The sequence below is a fragment of the Melozone crissalis genome, unplaced genomic scaffold (assembly GCF_028551555.1).
Source record: "Melozone crissalis strain CALT ecotype California unplaced genomic scaffold, PUWL_Pcris_2 ptg000161l_1, whole genome shotgun sequence".
NCBI classification, from domain to species: Eukaryota; Metazoa; Chordata; class Aves; order Passeriformes; family Passerellidae; genus Melozone; species Melozone crissalis.
This window is the reverse complement of record NW_026535932.1, coordinates 199720-216995: the sequence shown is the minus strand read 5'-3', so window position 1 is coordinate 216995 and position 17276 is coordinate 199720. Positions and strand designations below refer to the sequence as shown.

General features: G+C 48.9%; 5 protein-coding genes across 5 annotated transcripts; 3 read left to right on the top strand and 2 right to left on the bottom strand.

The window, feature by feature from the left end:
* Positions 1-22: 22 nt before the first annotated feature.
* On the bottom strand, positions 23-346 carry LOC128948798 (feather beta keratin-like). The gene has a single exon (XM_054293574.1). It carries the CDS (start codon positions 326-328, stop codon positions 23-25), a length of 306 nt encoding a protein of 101 aa, XP_054149549.1. The 5' UTR covers positions 329-346.
* Positions 347-3161: 2815 nt separating this feature from the next.
* LOC128948801 (feather keratin 1-like) lies at positions 3162-3485 on the bottom strand. Its single transcript, XM_054293577.1, has one exon. The coding sequence runs from the start codon at positions 3465-3467 to the stop codon at positions 3162-3164; it is 306 nt and encodes a 101-aa protein (XP_054149552.1). The 5' UTR covers positions 3468-3485.
* Positions 3486-5283: 1798 nt separating this feature from the next.
* On the top strand, positions 5284-5607 carry LOC128948797 (feather keratin 1). Its single transcript, XM_054293572.1, has one exon. The coding sequence runs from the start codon at positions 5302-5304 to the stop codon at positions 5605-5607; it is 306 nt and encodes a 101-aa protein (XP_054149547.1). The 5' UTR covers positions 5284-5301.
* A 5082-nt stretch (positions 5608-10689) lies between these two features.
* Positions 10690-11055, top strand: LOC128948809 (feather beta keratin-like). Its single transcript, XM_054293584.1, has one exon. It carries the CDS (start codon positions 10690-10692, stop codon positions 11053-11055), a length of 366 nt encoding a protein of 121 aa, XP_054149559.1.
* Positions 11056-16748: 5693 nt separating this feature from the next.
* On the top strand, positions 16749-17251 carry LOC128948807 (feather beta keratin-like). Its single transcript, XM_054293583.1, has 2 exons — positions 16749-16765; positions 16888-17251. Exon 2 carries the CDS (start codon positions 16889-16891, stop codon positions 17249-17251), a length of 363 nt encoding a protein of 120 aa, XP_054149558.1. The 5' UTR covers positions 16749-16765; position 16888.
* Positions 17252-17276: the final 25 nt, after the last annotated feature.

The window sequence follows — 17276 nt, the reverse complement described above, 5'->3', positions numbered from 1 at the left end:
TCGCTGGACGTGCGGCCCAGCTCTAGCAGGGCAGGCACCTGCGGCCGCAGTAGCGGCCACCGAGGCCGGAGAGCCCCGAGAGCCCAAAGCCCCCGGAGTTGATGGGGACCCCGGACTCGCTGAGGATGCTGCCCACGGCGGCGGAGGTGGAGGATCCCACGGCGGTGTTCTGGGGGAAGGAGCTGAGGATGGGCCCAGGCAGGGTGACCACCACAGGGGATGGCTCGATGATGACCCGCGAGTCCTGGCACTGCCGCACACAGGGCTCGTTGCAGCTGTTGGCCAGCGGGGTGGGGCCGCAGGGCCGGCACAGGTCGTAGCAGGACATGGCTGGGGCTGGAGGAGAACCTGGAGAAGGCACAGGCAGAACGTGAGGCACGGCCTCAGCAGGAGAAGGAGCAGAGGCCGAGGGAAGGGACAGGGAACAGAGAGGATGATAGGATCAGGAGCCTCATCTCCATGGCTTCCTGCAAAGAGCCCAAGAGCTTCTCCCAACTCCTCGCAGTGAGCAGGGGCTGGGAGAAGGATGTGGGAGCAAAGTTCTCAGCAGGAGCTGCACAGCAGCAAGGCCAGGGATGAAGGCAAAGACAAAGAGAAGGAGAAGAGGGAGGCAAAGGCCCTTGCAGCTCACCTGTGTCACCGAGGAGGAGAAGACAGGAGAAGTGGATGAGGGATCCTCTCTTCCTCTGCCTTTTATACTGTCCCACACAGCCCAGGGCCCACAGGCACCCTCAGCACATGGAACGTGTTTACCAAGCTCATCCTGCATGCAAAACATCCCCATTAGAGAAATGGGGACACTGCAATGCTGTTTTTTCATTTCATTTCCCTGTGCAGGACATGCCCTGTCAGCCTCCCAGGCTCCTTTCAAGTGCCAGGATTAGAGGCCAAAACGTGTCTGGGGGCAGTGCCACGTCAGCAGGGCCAGGTGATGCAGCTGGTTTTGGGGACTGTCCTATTTCACCAGGGCACTCCAGGCCCTTTGCCCTGTAGGGCCTCACTTTAGGACTCCCAGAATGGTCCGGGCATTTTTTCTGGCACCCCTAAAATAACAAGCCACGCTTTAAAATGTGTTTTCTGTGACAGGAGTCACCTCATCTACTGGGTAACTGAATACTCAAGTCCAGCAGAGCTGGGTGTAAACTTCCCTGCCACCTTGGACACTCTGAAGAATCAGGGATTTCACATCCAGACAAATCCATGTGCTCTCTGCCCTTCCATGCCTTCGTGGAGAACCCCCAGCATCCCCAAGACAACAGGAGCAGAAAGTCCTCTCGAAGACATCCTAACTCTGCTCCCACCAGCCCCACCCAGCACCAAGTGTCCTTGTCAGGCCTTTTCCACTGGTCCTTCTCCATCCCCAAATCTCCAAAACCCTTCTGGGAGCCTACACCCAAACTCAGCAGCAGGCGGTGGAAAGAGCCTGCAGAGCTCTCCAAGGAGACATCAAAACACATCAGAAGGACTCATGGTCTGGGAATGTCAGCAGGAAAACACTGGAGGCAAGCAGACAGCGAGATCATGGGCTCCTCTTCCATCCTGTCACCACACTCAGACATGCAGGGTCCACCTGGCCTGGCCTCATCCTGTGGTCAGCACTGAGGGGGTGCCCTTAGTGGTCTTTGAGACCTTCATTCCCTGCCCTCCATGCCTGGAATGGTCTCTGGTCCCCCCATTCTCTGTCCTCCATGACTGGAATGATCTGTGATCCCTCCGTTCCCTGGAATGGTCTCTGGACCCTCCATTCCCTGCCCTCTGCCCCTGAATGGTCTCTGGATCTCCATCCCTGGAATGGTCTCTGACCCCTCCATCCCTGGAATGTTCTCTCACCCCTCTGTTCTTCTGCTCCAGGTGGAGTGAAGGTCACTTCTTGTGTTTGGACAACACCCTCAGGCACAGGGTGGGATTTTGGGGTGTCTGTGCCGGGTCAGGAGTTGGATTTGATGATTTCTGGGTCCCTTCCAATCTGGATATTCCACAATTCTGTGATTCCCTGAATGACAGGGAGAAGAAGGTGTGGGAGGAAGCAGGAGCACCTTGTCCTCTTCTGCATCATTACCCACACAACTCAACACTCCAGCAATGTTCTCCTCGTGTCCAACATGTCCCAGTGACCTCCTGAGCTGTGCCTGCAGCCCTGAGCCCTCCGAGAGGGACAGGAGGGCACAGGGGATGCTATGGTGGCAGAAGTGAAGGGTAACAACTCCTTGAGATTCTGTTGGATGAAGGACATTGCCTTTGAGATGTTCTCAACACAGAGTAACACTCCATTTTCAGAAGGTTTCAAACCTGGTTTTATTATAGCATGAATGCTTTTTAGACATTCTTACAAAAGTCATAAGTTTACTCATTGGTCAGGAAAGGCAAGCAAAGTGTTTATTGGAACAGGCAGTTGCAGGTTTCTCTTATTTCTCCATGTTTCTTTCTTGGTTTCTGTGTCAATGACCTTGGTAGGAAATTCTTTCAGGGTTGAACACGGATCCTCCTCTCAAACTCCTCTCTGGCTCAAAGTAGTCTCTGTCAAACCTCTCCCACAAGACATGAGCCATGGAAGGTGTTCAAGGAAACGTTTTCTACTGAGTGATGGAACACATGGACCAGGGAGTTTATTATGGGGCGTCCATCCTTGGATGGATTGAGAAACCATTGGCATCTAAAGCAACTCCCTCAAGGCTGTCCCACCTGAGCAAGGGTTGGGCCATGTAACCTCTGGAAGTGCAATCCAACCCCAAAAACTGTGCTTTTGTGACCTCCCCCATCGAGCAGCTTTAGCTGGGGATCCCAAAATGAAAGGAACTCCAGGAGACTCCAGTTCCAATGCAGAGTGAACTTTATTGAGTGTGAAGACAGAACCAAAGCAGGGGTGGGCAGGCAGGCTTGGCCAGCAGTGGGACACACGTCTGCCTGTCCTGGGCACGGGACCAGAGGGAGCAGCAGGAGCCCGGGGCTGGGCTGGGCTGGGGCTGAGCCCCTGGGCCAGCAGAGCAGGGCACGGCAGTGCCCGGGGAGGCGCAGGAGAAAGCAGGACAAGCAGAAGCCTCAGGTGGGCACGTTGGCCTCCCTCCTTGTCAGGAGGGGCCCCAAGGCCTCTGGAAAGGCTGGCCAGCAGCTCCAGGGGACACTTGGCCTGGCGAGGCACTCACTGGACGTGCGGCCCGGCTCTAGCAGGGCAGGCACCTGCGGCCGCAGTAGCGGCCACCGAGGCCGGAGAGCCCCGAGAGCCCAAAGCCCCCCGAGTTGATGGGGACCCCAGACTCGCTGAGGATGCTGCCCACGGCGGCGGAGGTGGAGGATCCCACGGCGGTGTTCTGGGGGAAGGAGCTGAGGATGGGCCCAGGCAGGGTGACCACCACGGGCGAGGGCTGGATCACCACGCGGGAGTCCTGGCACTGCCGCACACAGGGCTCGTTGCAGCTGTTGGCGAGTGGGGTGGGGCCGCAGGGCCGGCACAGGTCGTAGCAGGACATGGCTGGGGCTGGAGGAGAACCTGGAGAAGGCAGGAAAGCACCCATGGGTTGTGAGGCACACAGGGAGTTGCTGCTCATAGGAGAAAGAGCAGAGTCTGGGGAGAAGAGACAGCCCTGAGAGGGAGATAGAAAGGACAGGGAATTGCAGTCCCCAAGAGGACCCTAAAACCACAGACAAGACCTTCTCCCACCTCCCTCCAATGTTGCACAGAGAATGGAGATTGCCCCAGCAAAACAAAACTGAGCCAAAGTCCCCGTGGGAGCAGAAGAGACAGAGGAAAAGAAATGGAAAGAGAGGAAAGCACTCACCTGTGTCACCGAGGAGGAGAAGGCAGGAGAAGTGGATGAGGGATCCTGCACTTGCTCTGCCTTTTATACTGTCCCACACAGCCCCGGGCGCAGGGACAGTCTTTGCACAGGGAATGTGTTTACCAAGCTCATCTCACATGCAAAACATCCCAATTACAAAAATTAGTGTTTTTATTTTTGCCCTGCAACGCTGCCTTTTCATTTCCCTCTGCGGGACGTGCCCAGTCAGCCTCCCAGGCTCCTTTCAAGTGCCAGGATTAGAGGCCAAAATATTTCCAGGGAAAATGATTTGTCAGCAGGGCCAGAGATGCAGCCAGGGCTGAGAAGAGCCCCACTGACCATCTGGTGCCCTCCAGGGCAGGACTTTCAAGTGCCAAGGCAGCACCATGTCCTCTGCTGGACATTGGCACCATGGGGCCGTACTGGGGCTTGTCCCTTCCATGAAGGGATTACAGGGATTGGAAAAGCTCTCCCAGAACATCGAGTCCCACCTGAGATCCATCCCCACTTTGTCACAGAGCCCAAAGCACAGAATGCCATGTCGTTTCCCCTTGGACACCTCCAGGGACGGTGAGTCCAAACTCCCCCTGGGCCAGCCCTGCCAACGCCAGATCAGCGATGCCCAGCCTAGAGATGGACAGAGATGAGGGACAGAGCTGACCCTCGCAGGGGAATGGCGAGGGTGAAGCCTCAGGGCCCTGAGGAGCCTGCCCCCATCATCAGGAAACACTTTAAAGTCCAGCCCTGGAGGGCAAAGGACTGAAATTATTTGGGATGTTGGACACTCCTCAGCACCGGCTGCATCACCTGGCCCTGCTGACGTGGCACTGCCCCCAGACACGTTTTGGCCTCTAATCCTGGCACTTGAAAGGAGCCTGGGAGGCTGACTGGGCATGTCCTGCACAGGGAAATGAAAAAGCAACATTGCAGTGTCCCCATTTGTCTAATTGGGGATGTTTTGCATGCAGGATGAGCTTGGTAAACACGTTCCATATGCTGTGGGTGCCCGTGGGCCTGGAGCTGTGTGGGGTACAGTATAAAAGGCAGAGCAAGTGAGGATCCTTCATCCACTTCACCTGTCTTCTCCTCCTCGGTGACACAGGTGAGCTGCAAGGGCCTTTGCCTCACTATTCTCATTCTCTTCTCTTCTCTTCTCTTCTCTTCTCTTCTCTTCTCTTCTCTTCTCTTCTCTTCTCTTCTCTTCTTTCTTCTTTCTCTTCTCTCTTCTGCCTTGGCCCTCAATGGAATCTTGGCCTCTCTGTAGTGCTCTCTGAGAGTCTTTCTCCTTGATCCTGCTCTCACCAGGTTTTTGTGGTTGTATTTTGCTGGGGAGAGGTGAGAGATGTTGGGATTTCTTTGCAGGGAACTCTCTGGGCTCAGGGCTGTTGGGTTCCTCCCTTGCTCCCTCTCCAGGCTATCCCTTCTGCCCAGGCTGTGTTTCCTCCTGTGAGCAGCATCTCCCTGTGTGCCTCACAGCCCATGGGTTCTTTCCCTGCCTTCTCCAGGTTCTCCTCCAGCCCCAGCCATGTCCTGCTACGACCTGTGCCGGCCCTGCGGCCCCACCCCGCTGGCCAACAGCTGCAACGAGCCCTGTGTGCGGCAGTGCCAGGACTCCCGCGTGGTGATCCAGCCCTCGCCCGTGGTGGTCACTCTGCCTGGGCCCATCCTCAGCTCCTTCCCCCAGAACACCGCCGTGGGATCCTCCACCTCCGCCGCTGTGGGCAGCATCCTGAGTGAGGAGGGAGTGCCCATCAACTCCGGGGGCTTTGGGCTCTCGGGGCTCTCTGGCCTTGGTGGCCGCTACTGCGGCCGCAGGTGCCTGCCCTGCTAGAGCTAGGCCGCACGTCCAGCGAGTGCCTCGCCAGGCCAAGTGTCCCCTGGAGCTGCTGGCCAGCCTTTCCAGAGGCTTTGGTCCTCTCCAGCCCTCCTGCCAAGGAGGGAAGGAGGGAGGTGCTGTCTGGTCTCGTGCCAGCCTGTTTCTGCCTTGAAAATCCTGCTTATGAATGAGTTTCCTTGTCTCTGATTTTGCATTTCATGGCAGTTTGATGCTGTGATTGCCAGCAGTCAGTGGAGGGGTTTTTTTGAGGAATTAAGGAAAGGTGGAGTCTTGCTTTCTGTCTCTCAGTTGGAATGGTTTCTTTTCCCTTCATAAATATATATTTTCCCTTTGTTTTTGCTGAATGCTACTTGTCTGTTTATCATTAAACTGATGTTGCATCTGATTTTGAGTTTTATTGTGGTTTTTCTCTCCTTTGTACCTCCCCTTGGGGCAGAATTATGTGCAAATCCATGCAAGGATTTCACAGAGGAAAATGTGCATCCAAAAGTCACCACAACTTATCTGATAAAAATTACTTCATTGGTTTTTACGCTCTTGAGAAGTACTGAACAGGTTCTCAAATCTGTTTCTCTTTCTAGGATATTTTCCCCCAATTTTTTCATCTCACCTCTGTGGGTATTTAAAAGCGCAATTGTGGTGTTTAAGCTTGAGAGATTTTAGATCTTGTTCCCTATTTGGAATCTTTGAAACTCTTGAGAATCTGAATGAATATTAATATGGCAGAAGCAACACTTGCCATTGTGGCAACCAAAAAAAGATCCAAGAAAAATAAAGCCATGAAATAAAATCTATTTGAAAATTAAAACATCCTGGAGCTGAGATATAAATATTTGAGGAGCTCGGGGGAAGGCTCCTGACATTCAAGTGTGGAGCCAGTGCAAATCGACACAGCACAGGCAAAAGAGGTGGGGTTTTATATTCAAAAGTTTTGTGCTTTGTTTAAAGTTTAATAAAAATTATTTACTTGCAAATTTGCAAATTTGGGATGAGAAGAGTTCAGCAAAAAATGGGATAGAATTCTAAAATATCCTCAGTGGAAGAAACCCTCAAAGGTCATCCAATCCAGCTCCTGGTCCTACACTCAAAACAAAATCCCAAAATCCCAACATCCCAAACATCCTGGATCAGCCCTGGGGCCATGCCCGTTCCCTGGGGAGCCTGGGCAGCGCCCAACACCCTTGGGGGGAAGAATTTTCCAGAAAAATCCAGCCCAAACCCCCCTGACACTGCTCCAGCCATTCCCTGGTCACGGGGAGCAGAGGAACTCCGCTGGGGCCTCTTTCCGCCTGCGGCTTGAGGCAGAAAAGCCAAAAAATGAAAGCTGGGGAATGAAAATGTCCCAGACTGAGAGGAGCCTGGGCTGGAAAAGATATTTCCATGGGCAAATTTTCCAAACAATTAATCAGAGGGACTGGTGGGATGAGTTGCTCCCTGGGATCCGCGAGGAACCCAAGGGCGGCGGCGTTCCGCCCAGCAGAACTGCTGCAGTTGTATTTATGATCAGACTGATTTTTCTAGTTTTTTTAATATAAAAATGACCTTGTGGTCAGCTTAAGTGACACCCCAGATACGGCACTTGCTGATAAAAATGTTACACATAATGTTTCTGTGCTATCACAATTTTATTATGGTGTGAAATTGATGCAATATCAATTAAAAAGTATTTTTCAGATCCCTTACATATGTTTCAATAAAAACAGATTTAAAAGTCAGTTTAAATCTGTTTTTATTGAAACATATGTAAGGGATTTGTATTCTGTACCTACCATCAACAGACTATGTAATCTATTTAATCTATTCAATCTATTTAATCCATTTAATCAATTTAATCTATTCAATCGATTTTATCTATTCTATCTATTTAATGTATTTTATCTATTCAATCTATTTTATCTATTAATCCCTCCATGCAAATGGACACAGAGCACAAGGAGTGGGAAAGTGAATTTGGGAGAGTGAATAATCTGGGAAATAAACCCCAAAATTTCCCCTTCCTGACCTAAAGGGGAAAAAAGGGAAAAAAGTCACTTTCCAGAACCTTCCCAGCCCAGTACAGCAGGGGCGTTGTGCAGGACATTGAAGTTTTTATTAAATGGAGTTGCTCAGTTCAATTTCAAGCCGAATTTTGTACATTTAAGGGTCTGATCCATCACCTGCAATGACTGAAATCACTGGATAAACAATTTCTGAAGAATGTGAATGTGGTTTGGAAGCCATGTGCCCCATGGATGTTGAGGTGGAAAAACAGGTGCTATAACTCCATAGATATTTTTGACTTTATGAGGTTTTTGAAGCATCCTTTTTTTTTTTTTTTGCATTAATTAGTTCCCACACATATTTTTGCAAGTGGAACTTTTTCCTGATAAAGGAATTGTCCTGCTTTTGTTTCCCAGTCTATGTTTAGGCTGGCATTGCGTGAGAAGCGTCATCCACCCATTAAAAAATTCTTTCATCTTCTCAATTTATGGGTACTTTTAATTTCTGGTACTTTTAGACAGACTCTAATAATGTCAACATGAAATTACTTCAAGCACAGTCTAATAAAGACAATTTTTTTCCAGCTCCTTAGCAATTTGTTCACTTGTGGCTGCCTTGGGATTTGAGATCAAATCCAAGAGGAGCTGAAACTCTTTGTGTGCCATTCCCAGTCTGACCCACTTACAAACAATTGTCAATTAAAATGTTCACATCTCAAAAAAAAAACCTCTGAGGACCTTTCCAAGCTTGGAGAAGCTTTGGGGTGACCTCATTGTGGCCTTCCAGGACCTGAAGGAGCCAACAAGAAACAAGAAAGGGTCTGGAGTGACAGGACAAGGGGGAAAAGGGGTAAAACTGAAAGAGGGGAAATTTAGGTTGGATTTGGGAAGGAATTCTTCCCTGTGGGTGTGGTGAGCCCCTGGCACAGGTGGTTCCATGGATTCCCCACCTCTGGAAGGGTCCCAGGATAGGTTGGACGAGGCTTGGAGGAACCTGGGATCATGGGAGGTGTCCCTGCAAACGGATTGGCACAGGATGAACTTTGAGGTCCCTTGGGACCCAAACCATTCCATGATTCCATGATTCTGACTGTGTTTTTGTGAGCTGAGGGGGAACAGGAGGGGTTTAGAGGTCCCCTTTGTAAAAGAACTGATACATCAGGATTAAATGTCCCCTTGTTCTTCCAGCTGCGACTCAAACTGCGTTACCCAGATTTAGCGCCATAAAACCATCTGAAATCGATGTGATAAAGTGGTAATTTGTCTCTGAATTCCACAATTCTGACAATTCCTTCCTTCTGTGGGATTTCAGGGCTGGATGTGCTCTTGAGGCAGGGCCTTGCCCAAACCCAGAATTGAGATTGTTCTGACGCCGGGCTGGAGGCAGAGCCTGGTGAGCATCGCTGGAGACAGGAATTTATTAAGGATTTGCACTCATACCCTTAATAAAAGAACGCCTTGGAATGATGAATTATGTATTATAGACATTCTTAGTATTTTTCTTTATGACTAAAGTCAAACATACGCCGGAGTCTGGATTTTGTTGTGACTGAAAGGTGGCCCTGGAATAAATTTGGTCCCTAATTCCCGAGATGAGAGAAACCTGCGGGACGGAATCTGTCTGTCAGAAGATAAGGAGGAAATAAAAACAAAGTAAATAAGCAGTGAGGAAAAGAACATTTAATCAGGTGGAACATTTGACATTCAGGACATACTCGTTGGGAACTAATTCCAGGTACAAAGGCTGTCTGTGATCCCCAGGCCATAAGGGCTGAGGTATAAAAACCAACTCAGCCCAATTCCTTCCTACCACTTCTCTTTCCTCTTTTGTGAGCAAGGTTAGTTCAAATCCACTTTTCTGTCTCTGTTTGTTGAGTTCTTGCCTTTTCATAATCTGTTTTTTTTTCCCCACAGTGTTCTGCTGCTTGCTGGATTCTTTTTTGGGGGGATGAGACTTTTTCTGCTTAAAAAGTTGTGGTTTGATGTAGGAATTGTTTAATTTCTGGAGTCCCAACTTGGCTACAGAGATCCTTGAATTGGTGATAGAAATTTATACAAACGTGTGATTTCAGACATGTTAAATGACATAGAAAATATTAGAACTAATAAAGATTAATGAATTACATGGGTGGAATAACTCTGCAAGGAGTTGGAACTCTGGGATCTTCAAAGGTCCTTTAAAACTCCAACTATTTATTAAAACAGAAAATCCAGGAGTTCAGCTGTATTTCAGCAGCATTTTATATCTTGGAGGGTCTTTTCCATCCTGGAATGTCAGCTAGGTCACCAAGTGTGGAAATTTTGTTTCAGAGCGCAAAGACATCTCCTGGAATGTTGGGAAGTGGGATCAGGGATTGTGGGTTGAAGGGAAAGAAGGGGAAAAACTGGAGCAGAGCTGAGCACCCCGTAGAAATCAGGGAATTTTGGTTTTATTGCTGTGGTGCAGATAGAACCCATGGAATTCCTGCTTTTTCTCACATCCATGGATGAGTTGCCTGGGAAAAATTCCAAAGACCTCTTCTTCAAGGCTGCTTAATGACACTGAAATTTGTCATTGAAATTTGTACCTCTTTGTAGGCAAAGTTGGAGCCTTGAAACGAATCCTCCCTTTCATTTTTCCAGCTACCCGTGGACCTCTCTCCACAGGTACATTTGTGGTTGGGTTTCCCTCCTAATTGCTGCTCTCCCAACGCTCTGGGTGTGCAGAGCTGGGTCTCTCCAGACGTGCAATCAAAATCCTACAATTAAATTAATGACACAGTTTGTTTCTTTTGTTCTGCTGCCAGTTCTTGCCAGGATCACTGACAGCCCAGAGGACATTTCAGCCTCTGTCTCTATTTAAGAGTTTGGTTTCCTCCTCAGCTCCTGGCTCAGTTCCTAAAAGGCTCCTTGGAAAGTTGCTGTCCCGATAACTGAACTAAAATGAGTAAATGAGATGAGCTGAGGAAATGCAGGTGTGACACAGATCCTTTGAAAGTTTCTGTCCTGATAACTGGACTAAAATGAGTAAATGAATTTAGTTGAGGAAATGCAGGTATGACACAGCTCCTGCCTTGCCCTCAGGTGTTCTCCTCTATTCCAGACCTCATCCCCAGCCATGTCCTGCTACGAGCGATGTCCCCCCACGTCCTGTGGCCCCACCCCGCTGGCCAACAGCTGCAATGAGCCCTGTGTCCGGCAGTGCCAGGATTCCACCGTGGTCATCCAGCCGTCCCCCGTGGTGGTCACCCTGCCCGGGCCCATCCTCAGCTCCTTCCCCCAGAACACCACCGTGGGATCCTCGGCGTCCGCGGCCGTTGGGAGCGCTCTGAGCGCTGAGGGGGTCCCCATCAACTCCGGGGGCAGCTCCTTGGGTTTTGGGGGCTTTGGGGGTTTTGGCTCAGTTGCTGGGCTGGGCAGTGGCTACAGCCGGCCCTACCGGCGCTACAACGCCTCCCGCAGCAGCTTCTACGGGCCCTGCTAAGGAGGGAGGAGAAGACCAGGAATGCTGAACCCCGACCTGTCCCTGGAGCAGGACTGAGCTCACGGTGTCCAAAGCGGGGTCAGATCCCCACAGCTCCGCCTGAACGGAGTCCATCGGGCCCTGGAATGAGGCCACTGCTCCTGTTTTACTCCTGGGTGTTTCTGGTCCTCTCTGTAGCTCTGTTGCTCAGTGTATTTGGTACTACTTGGCGTAAAGTTTTAAATTTAGGTTGTAGGTGGGATGTGGTTCTCAGGGCGGGCTGGAAGAAGAGCTCTGCCTTGGGAACACGTCCCCCTGAGCTGAGCCTTTTCCCCCACACCGATCTCTGGTGCTTTGCAGGGCTTTAATCCTCTCATTGGGATTAATAAAATGATGCTTTTATCATAATCTCCTGAGTCTCCTGATGGTTTTTTCCCTCCCCTCCTGTTCTTATTTGAAACTTTTTCAGTTTCATTTTTTTAGGTGAAATTTATCACTGAGTAGATCAGCAATAGTCTGGGGGAGTTGGGAAGGTTGGGAATGTGCGGAATCTTCAGCTCAGAGTGGGGAGAACTCCGAGCACCTCCAGGATCTGATTTAGATTTACAACAGCCACCAAAGGCATTAAACCAGTCCATTATGGGGGGAAAAAAGGGGAAGGAATTCTCCTGTTGGGAAAGTTTGGGGCATTCCAATAAACCAGTTACACAAATAATGTCTGCAGCAGGTTGAGCTGTCCCCAGGAGTTAAACTGCTCATGGTTTATGTCCCAGCCTGGCATGAGATGAAAAATCTCCCTCAAAGAGCTTCTTTCATCTCTGGGACCCGGCGTTCATTTCAACCCTTTGTTCCATCACACCCAGGGCTCTGGAGCCAACACAACACAACAAATTTCAATTCACGCAGCAATTTGTCAAGTCTTTGGTGCCTCACCTGTCCCAGGAACTCCTAAGGCGTTAATTGAGTGTGAGGAGTGCCAAACTCCACGAGCCAGGGTTGGTGTGTCCTGGTTCTCCATCCAAGGGCTCCAAACCTCTTGGATGAACTCTAGGGCTAATTAGGGAGCTGGAATTCCTGCCAGGCTGTTAATGAGGCCGTTCCCAAAATGGGATCTCCCCTCCAAGAGCAGAAGTTTCTGTGCCTGGAGGGGAGGATGAGGAGGAAGAAGCATTCCTGGGTTTTCTCAGTTTTACCCATGAAAAGAAAGCGAATTTTCCTTGGAAAAGATCCCTACTACAAGGAATGGATTTTGTAACATATCGAAAAAGATTCTGGGCTGTTGGGTTGTGGAGAGTTTGAGGAGAGGGAGGAGAAAGACTCTCCTTTCCTCCTTTTCTCCTTTCACAGAAAAACCTTTCTGTAGAACAGACTCCAAAAAAGAAGAGAATCTTCTTGTGGAGAAAATGGGAGGAGTTAAAGGATTTTAAGGAGATGAAGATTTGGCTTAATTTTATTTTTTTAAATATAAGTGATAGAAAAGTTTAATAAAATAATTAAAGTTTTTGAAGGTGTTTACCTTGAATTAGGTGAAGTCCTTTGAGTTCTCTTGACTCACCAATTTCGATTGAAGTTTTTACCCAGGGGTTACAGGCGCCCAGATCCCCCATAACCTCGGGGAGCCAAAACTTTGCATATTTGAGCCATTAGCGAGAAATGGCAACTTTGAAGTCCTTTATTCCTCTGAAGTCCAAGCCCAGTCTTTGTACAAAGCCTCCTCATTTGGAGTTAATTCCTATCTTTTGCTGAGTTTTCCCCATCCCAGTTTTTTGCATCCTTTCCATGCAGGAATTTCCAGCAGGGACAAATCGAGCTGTGATAAATGTGATGAAGAGATGGGTGCAGCTTCTCCTGACATCACACAGTCTCTAACCCCCAAAATTTGAATTAATCTCCAACATCCAGCTTCGTGTTTAATTTGTCGTGAAAATTGCTGCACATCCTGGCAACTTCCTGGGATTTCGGGCAGGAATGGGGGTGGCTCAGGCATGGAAATGATATTAAAATTCATGTTTGGGTAGAGAAATGAAGGATTGTGGGCGTTTGTGTTGGCTGTGGCTTGGAGAGGGACTTTGGGCAAGGGCAGGGAGTGACAGGACAAGAGGGATGGGTCTGGAACGACAGAGAGGGGGCTTAGATGGAAAAAAACCCACTTTGTGCATGGGGTTTATCACAATTAATACTGTCAAATCCTGGCTCCCAGGGGATGGATCAGAACCCCAAATTCACCAGCCTGGGTGGCACCAAACCTTGTTCTGTGAGGAAGGTGGAGCTGGAACCCTGGGCAGCACTAATTACACTCATCCAATTTGAAATGTAATTAAAATTTGCATGTGAAAGCTCACGAAAAACAGGTCTGAAAAACAAACAAAACCCTCCCGTTTTGGGTGTGTTGTTTTGCAGAGGTTCTGGTGAGTAAATAATTTCTCCCCTCGAGTGTGAATTAATTTCTGGAGCTCTTTTCTGCTGTTCCCAGCAGAATTCCAGCTGGGAATTCCACACTACCCCGGCTCCCTGCATGAATTCTCTGCAGATCCATCCAGGAGTGAGTGACATTAATTTTTGGACAAAACCAGAAATCATAACAGAAATTGTGTAAGTTTATTAGCCCAGACTAAGATGCCAAAGCAAACCTCAAACCTGAGTGATTTTAAAGTTGTTTCGTGACAGAATCTGAATAAAATTAACAAGGAAATGAGCTCCAGTTGGGTGTGAAAATGGAGGATTTCACATCTCCCTGTGCCTTCAGGGGGGTTCTTTGAGGAGAGGTGAGGTCGCAGACTCTGTCTACCCCAAAAACCATCTCAGATCACACATCCACAGCTTCTTCTGCCTGGGTTGGGCAGCACATTCCAGCCAGGAACAGGGGGTGGTTGCAAAACCTCTGAATTCCAGGCAGACGTGGCCAGAGGGGCTGAATTAAACACCTTAAACCACAGGAACACCTTGGATTTCAAATAATTCCCAATCCAGAGCGATCTGGATGAGCTGGAGAGGTGGGACTGGGCCAAGCCAAAGGGCAAAGTCCCAAATCCACGTCGGGGCAGACCCAAGAATCCAGGGAGGGGATTCTGCCCCTCTGCTCCACTCTGGGGAGGTTCCACCTGGAATTCCGTCCGGCTTTGGAATCATGTCCAGTTCTGGAATGGTGTCCAGCTCTGCAATCGTGTCCAGCTCCAGAATCGTGTCCAATTCTGGAATAGTGTCCAGTTCTGGAATCGTGTCCAATTCTGGAATTATGTCCAGTTCTGGAACGGTGTCCACAGTTCTAGAACTGTGTCCAGCTCTGGAATTGTGTCCAATTCTGGAATCATGTCCAGTTCTAGAACTGTGTCCAGTTCTGGAATCGTGTCCAGCTCTAGAATTGTGTCCAGTTCTGGAACTGGCCTGGATTATGGTGGGAACTCAAATGGCTCCACAAAGTCCTCATGAGCTCAGTCCAGAATTACTGAGAGAAAAGCAAAACAGCACAGGAGGAAACTCAGGAGCTGCAAGAATATTACAAGAGGCTTCAAGCCTTTGAGGAACTGATTCTTCATAATGAGCTAATTAATTACAATTCAAAACGAATTGCAGATGCCTCTCTTGCCAGGGAAATTCCCTCTGCTTCTCCATGGATTTTGGGGTCACCTCTGCGCCCGGAGACTTTACCCAGGGATGACTGTGAGTAACCTCCCAGTTCCATTTTGATTAAAGATCTCTTTTTTCAGACGTTCAGTCACTCACAGGTGTCTCAAGAGGATGTTCTCACATTATGCAAAAGGTCTTAATTATAATCTGAATATTTAGGTCTGGCCTTGATGACAAAAATCTGTGAACTCTTAATTTGCTCACTTTAATTCATTTCAAAATCAGGCCATTAAGTCGTTCTGAGAGTACAATAAAATAAAGGCTTTAGTTGCAACAATATTTATTGTAATTGCTCACAAGGAAGTCTCCAAAGAAATTTGAAATCTTGCCAGATCTGTTTTTAAATTCACAGCTGGATTTGAAACGTGCTTTATGTTTTCCAAGCAAAGCTTGGATGAAGGAGGAATAAAAAGAATGAAGAAAATTTTTTAAAATATGAAAAGAAACTGTGGATGACGTTATGCAAGTTAATTCGTCAACTAACTTCTAGAAATATTAAGAATAATAGGAAATATTTTTAAATAGCTGCTAATTCATTAAAATATTGGGAAATAGTGAGGAATGCTCAGGTAAAAACAGACAAGGAATTTTTTTGAGAATCCTCCTGAAATATGAGATGGCTTGAGCCGAACCTTGAACTTTTCCTTTTTGATTTAAAATAAAGCAGCTGTAATACCTGCAGATAGAAACAATGGCATCAATTTCACAGCCCAATTGCTGCCCTGCACCCCCAAATCTTTGTAACATCTTATTAAATAAAATACAAGAATTCAGATCTAGGTCAGGGATCTGAAATATGCCCAGGATGGGACATTTGCATGGTGGCACTCCAATAAAGCTGCTGATAAACTTTGAAGTCCTCAGGAAGCTCTGCCCAAGCCAAACAAGTTTCTGTTCCCAGGGGATCCCCACAGAGACAGCCCTAATTTAAATGTGATTTGCATGTCTCAGGAGTGGATGTGCCAGCAGAGCGAGAACCTCAGGGTTAATCCCTGCATCCAGGTCTGCTCATGGATTTGGGGTTGGAAAAGAGCTCTGGGATCACCAATCCCAACCTGTGATTGATCCCTTGATGTCCCCTCATTCCTGGGACACTTCCAGGGATGGGGACTCCAAACCTCCCTGGGCAGCCTCTTCCATGAAAAAATTCCTTTTTCCATGGAAAAATTCCTTCTTCCATTCTCAGAGAGCCTCTCCACACCCTGAGGTGTCCAAGGAGTGAGCAGACCTTGGGCTGGTGACCAGGCTGGGGTTGGGAACACCTCGGATTCGATGGTCCTGGAGGTCTTCTCCAACCTCATGGATCCTGTGGAAAGCAGCTGGAAACACTCGTGGCTTGCCTTCCAAAACCTGCACTTCTCCGTGAATTCATCCAGGATTTACCTTGCAGAGGAGGGTGCTGCATTATGCAAATGAGGCCTAATCTCCTTTAATGGCACCAAGCAGATCCCAAAGGGGTTGGAAGGCTGAATAAATCCCGCTGAATTAATCCCTGCAGTCTTCCCAGGAATGAACCCGGCCTGGAATATTTTAAGATGAAAGCACCCTGTGGTCAGATAGACAAACCACAAGATAAGGAAGCGAAGCAGTAAAAAACACAAATACTGAGGCAAAAAACCCTGTAATCAGTCGTGGCCCATAAATCACTTCTTGCACAAAGAGTGGCCCAAGTCGTTGGGCAACTCAAAACTCAGTATAAAAAGCTGCGCAACTCCTGGCTCTCCCAGCCACTTCTCTTCCCTCCTTTGCCTTCGCGAGCAAGGTGAGTTTGAACCTATTTATTCTCTTTCTACAGCCTTGATTTTGTAGCTTTTCCCTCACTCCTCTTGCTGCAGTTTCTTCTCAGAGGGACAAATGGGTTTTATACCAGAGAGGGAGTTTTGTGTTGGTGGCGAGTTATAAAAATCATTAATTAGCCACGTTAGCTAAATGGCTATGGGTTATTTATTAAATGGGTTATTTATAAAAGGGTTATTGATTCAGTTTGGGGATCCAAGGCAGTTTTAAGGTTGTGAAGCTGCACTTTAATATCAGCAGTGAATTCTTGGGCCTCTTCAGTTGCGTGACCGCAGCCCAAGAAGAGAATTCACCTAAGGCCAGAAAACCAACAGCATTAAAAATCCAATTTCCTTCCCAATTCCCAACCCTGAAAGAACCCCTGGAAAGCTGCTGATAAACGTGGGTGTAACTCAGCTCCTGTATTCCAGAATTCCCTCTGGCCACAGCCATGTCCTGCTACGACCTCTGTGCTCCAACCTCCTGCGGTCCCACCCCGCTGGCCAACAGCTGCAACGAGCCCTGTGTCCGGCAGTGCCAGGATTCCACCGTGGTCATCCAGCCGTCCCCCGTGGTGGTCACCCTGCCCGGGCCCATCCTCAGCTCCTTCCCCCAGAACACCACCGTGGGATCCTCGGCGTCCGCGGCCGTTGGGAGCGCTCTGAGCGCCGGGGGAGTCCCCATCAACTCGGGGGGCAGCTCCTTGGGTTTTGGGGGCTTTGGGGGTTTTGGCTACCCTGGGCTGGGCAGTGGCTACAGCCGGCCCTACCGGCGCTACAATGCCTCCCGCAGCGGCTTCTACGGGCCCTGCTAAGGAGGGAGGAAAAGACCAGGAATGC

Bases quoted from the DNA above. Each gene is read 5' to 3' on its own strand.
- LOC128948797 (XM_054293572.1), top strand. From the start codon at position 5,302: ATGTCCTGCTACGACCTGTGCCGGCCCTGCGGCCCCACCCCGCTGGCC.
- LOC128948807 (XM_054293583.1), top strand. From the start codon at position 16,889: ATGTCCTGCTACGACCTCTGTGCTCCAACCTCCTGCGGTCCCACCCCG.
- LOC128948798 (XM_054293574.1), bottom strand. From the start codon at position 328: ATGTCCTGCTACGACCTGTGCCGGCCCTGCGGCCCCACCCCGCTGGCC.
- LOC128948809 (XM_054293584.1), top strand. From the start codon at position 10,690: ATGTCCTGCTACGAGCGATGTCCCCCCACGTCCTGTGGCCCCACCCCG.
- LOC128948801 (XM_054293577.1), bottom strand. From the start codon at position 3,467: ATGTCCTGCTACGACCTGTGCCGGCCCTGCGGCCCCACCCCACTCGCC.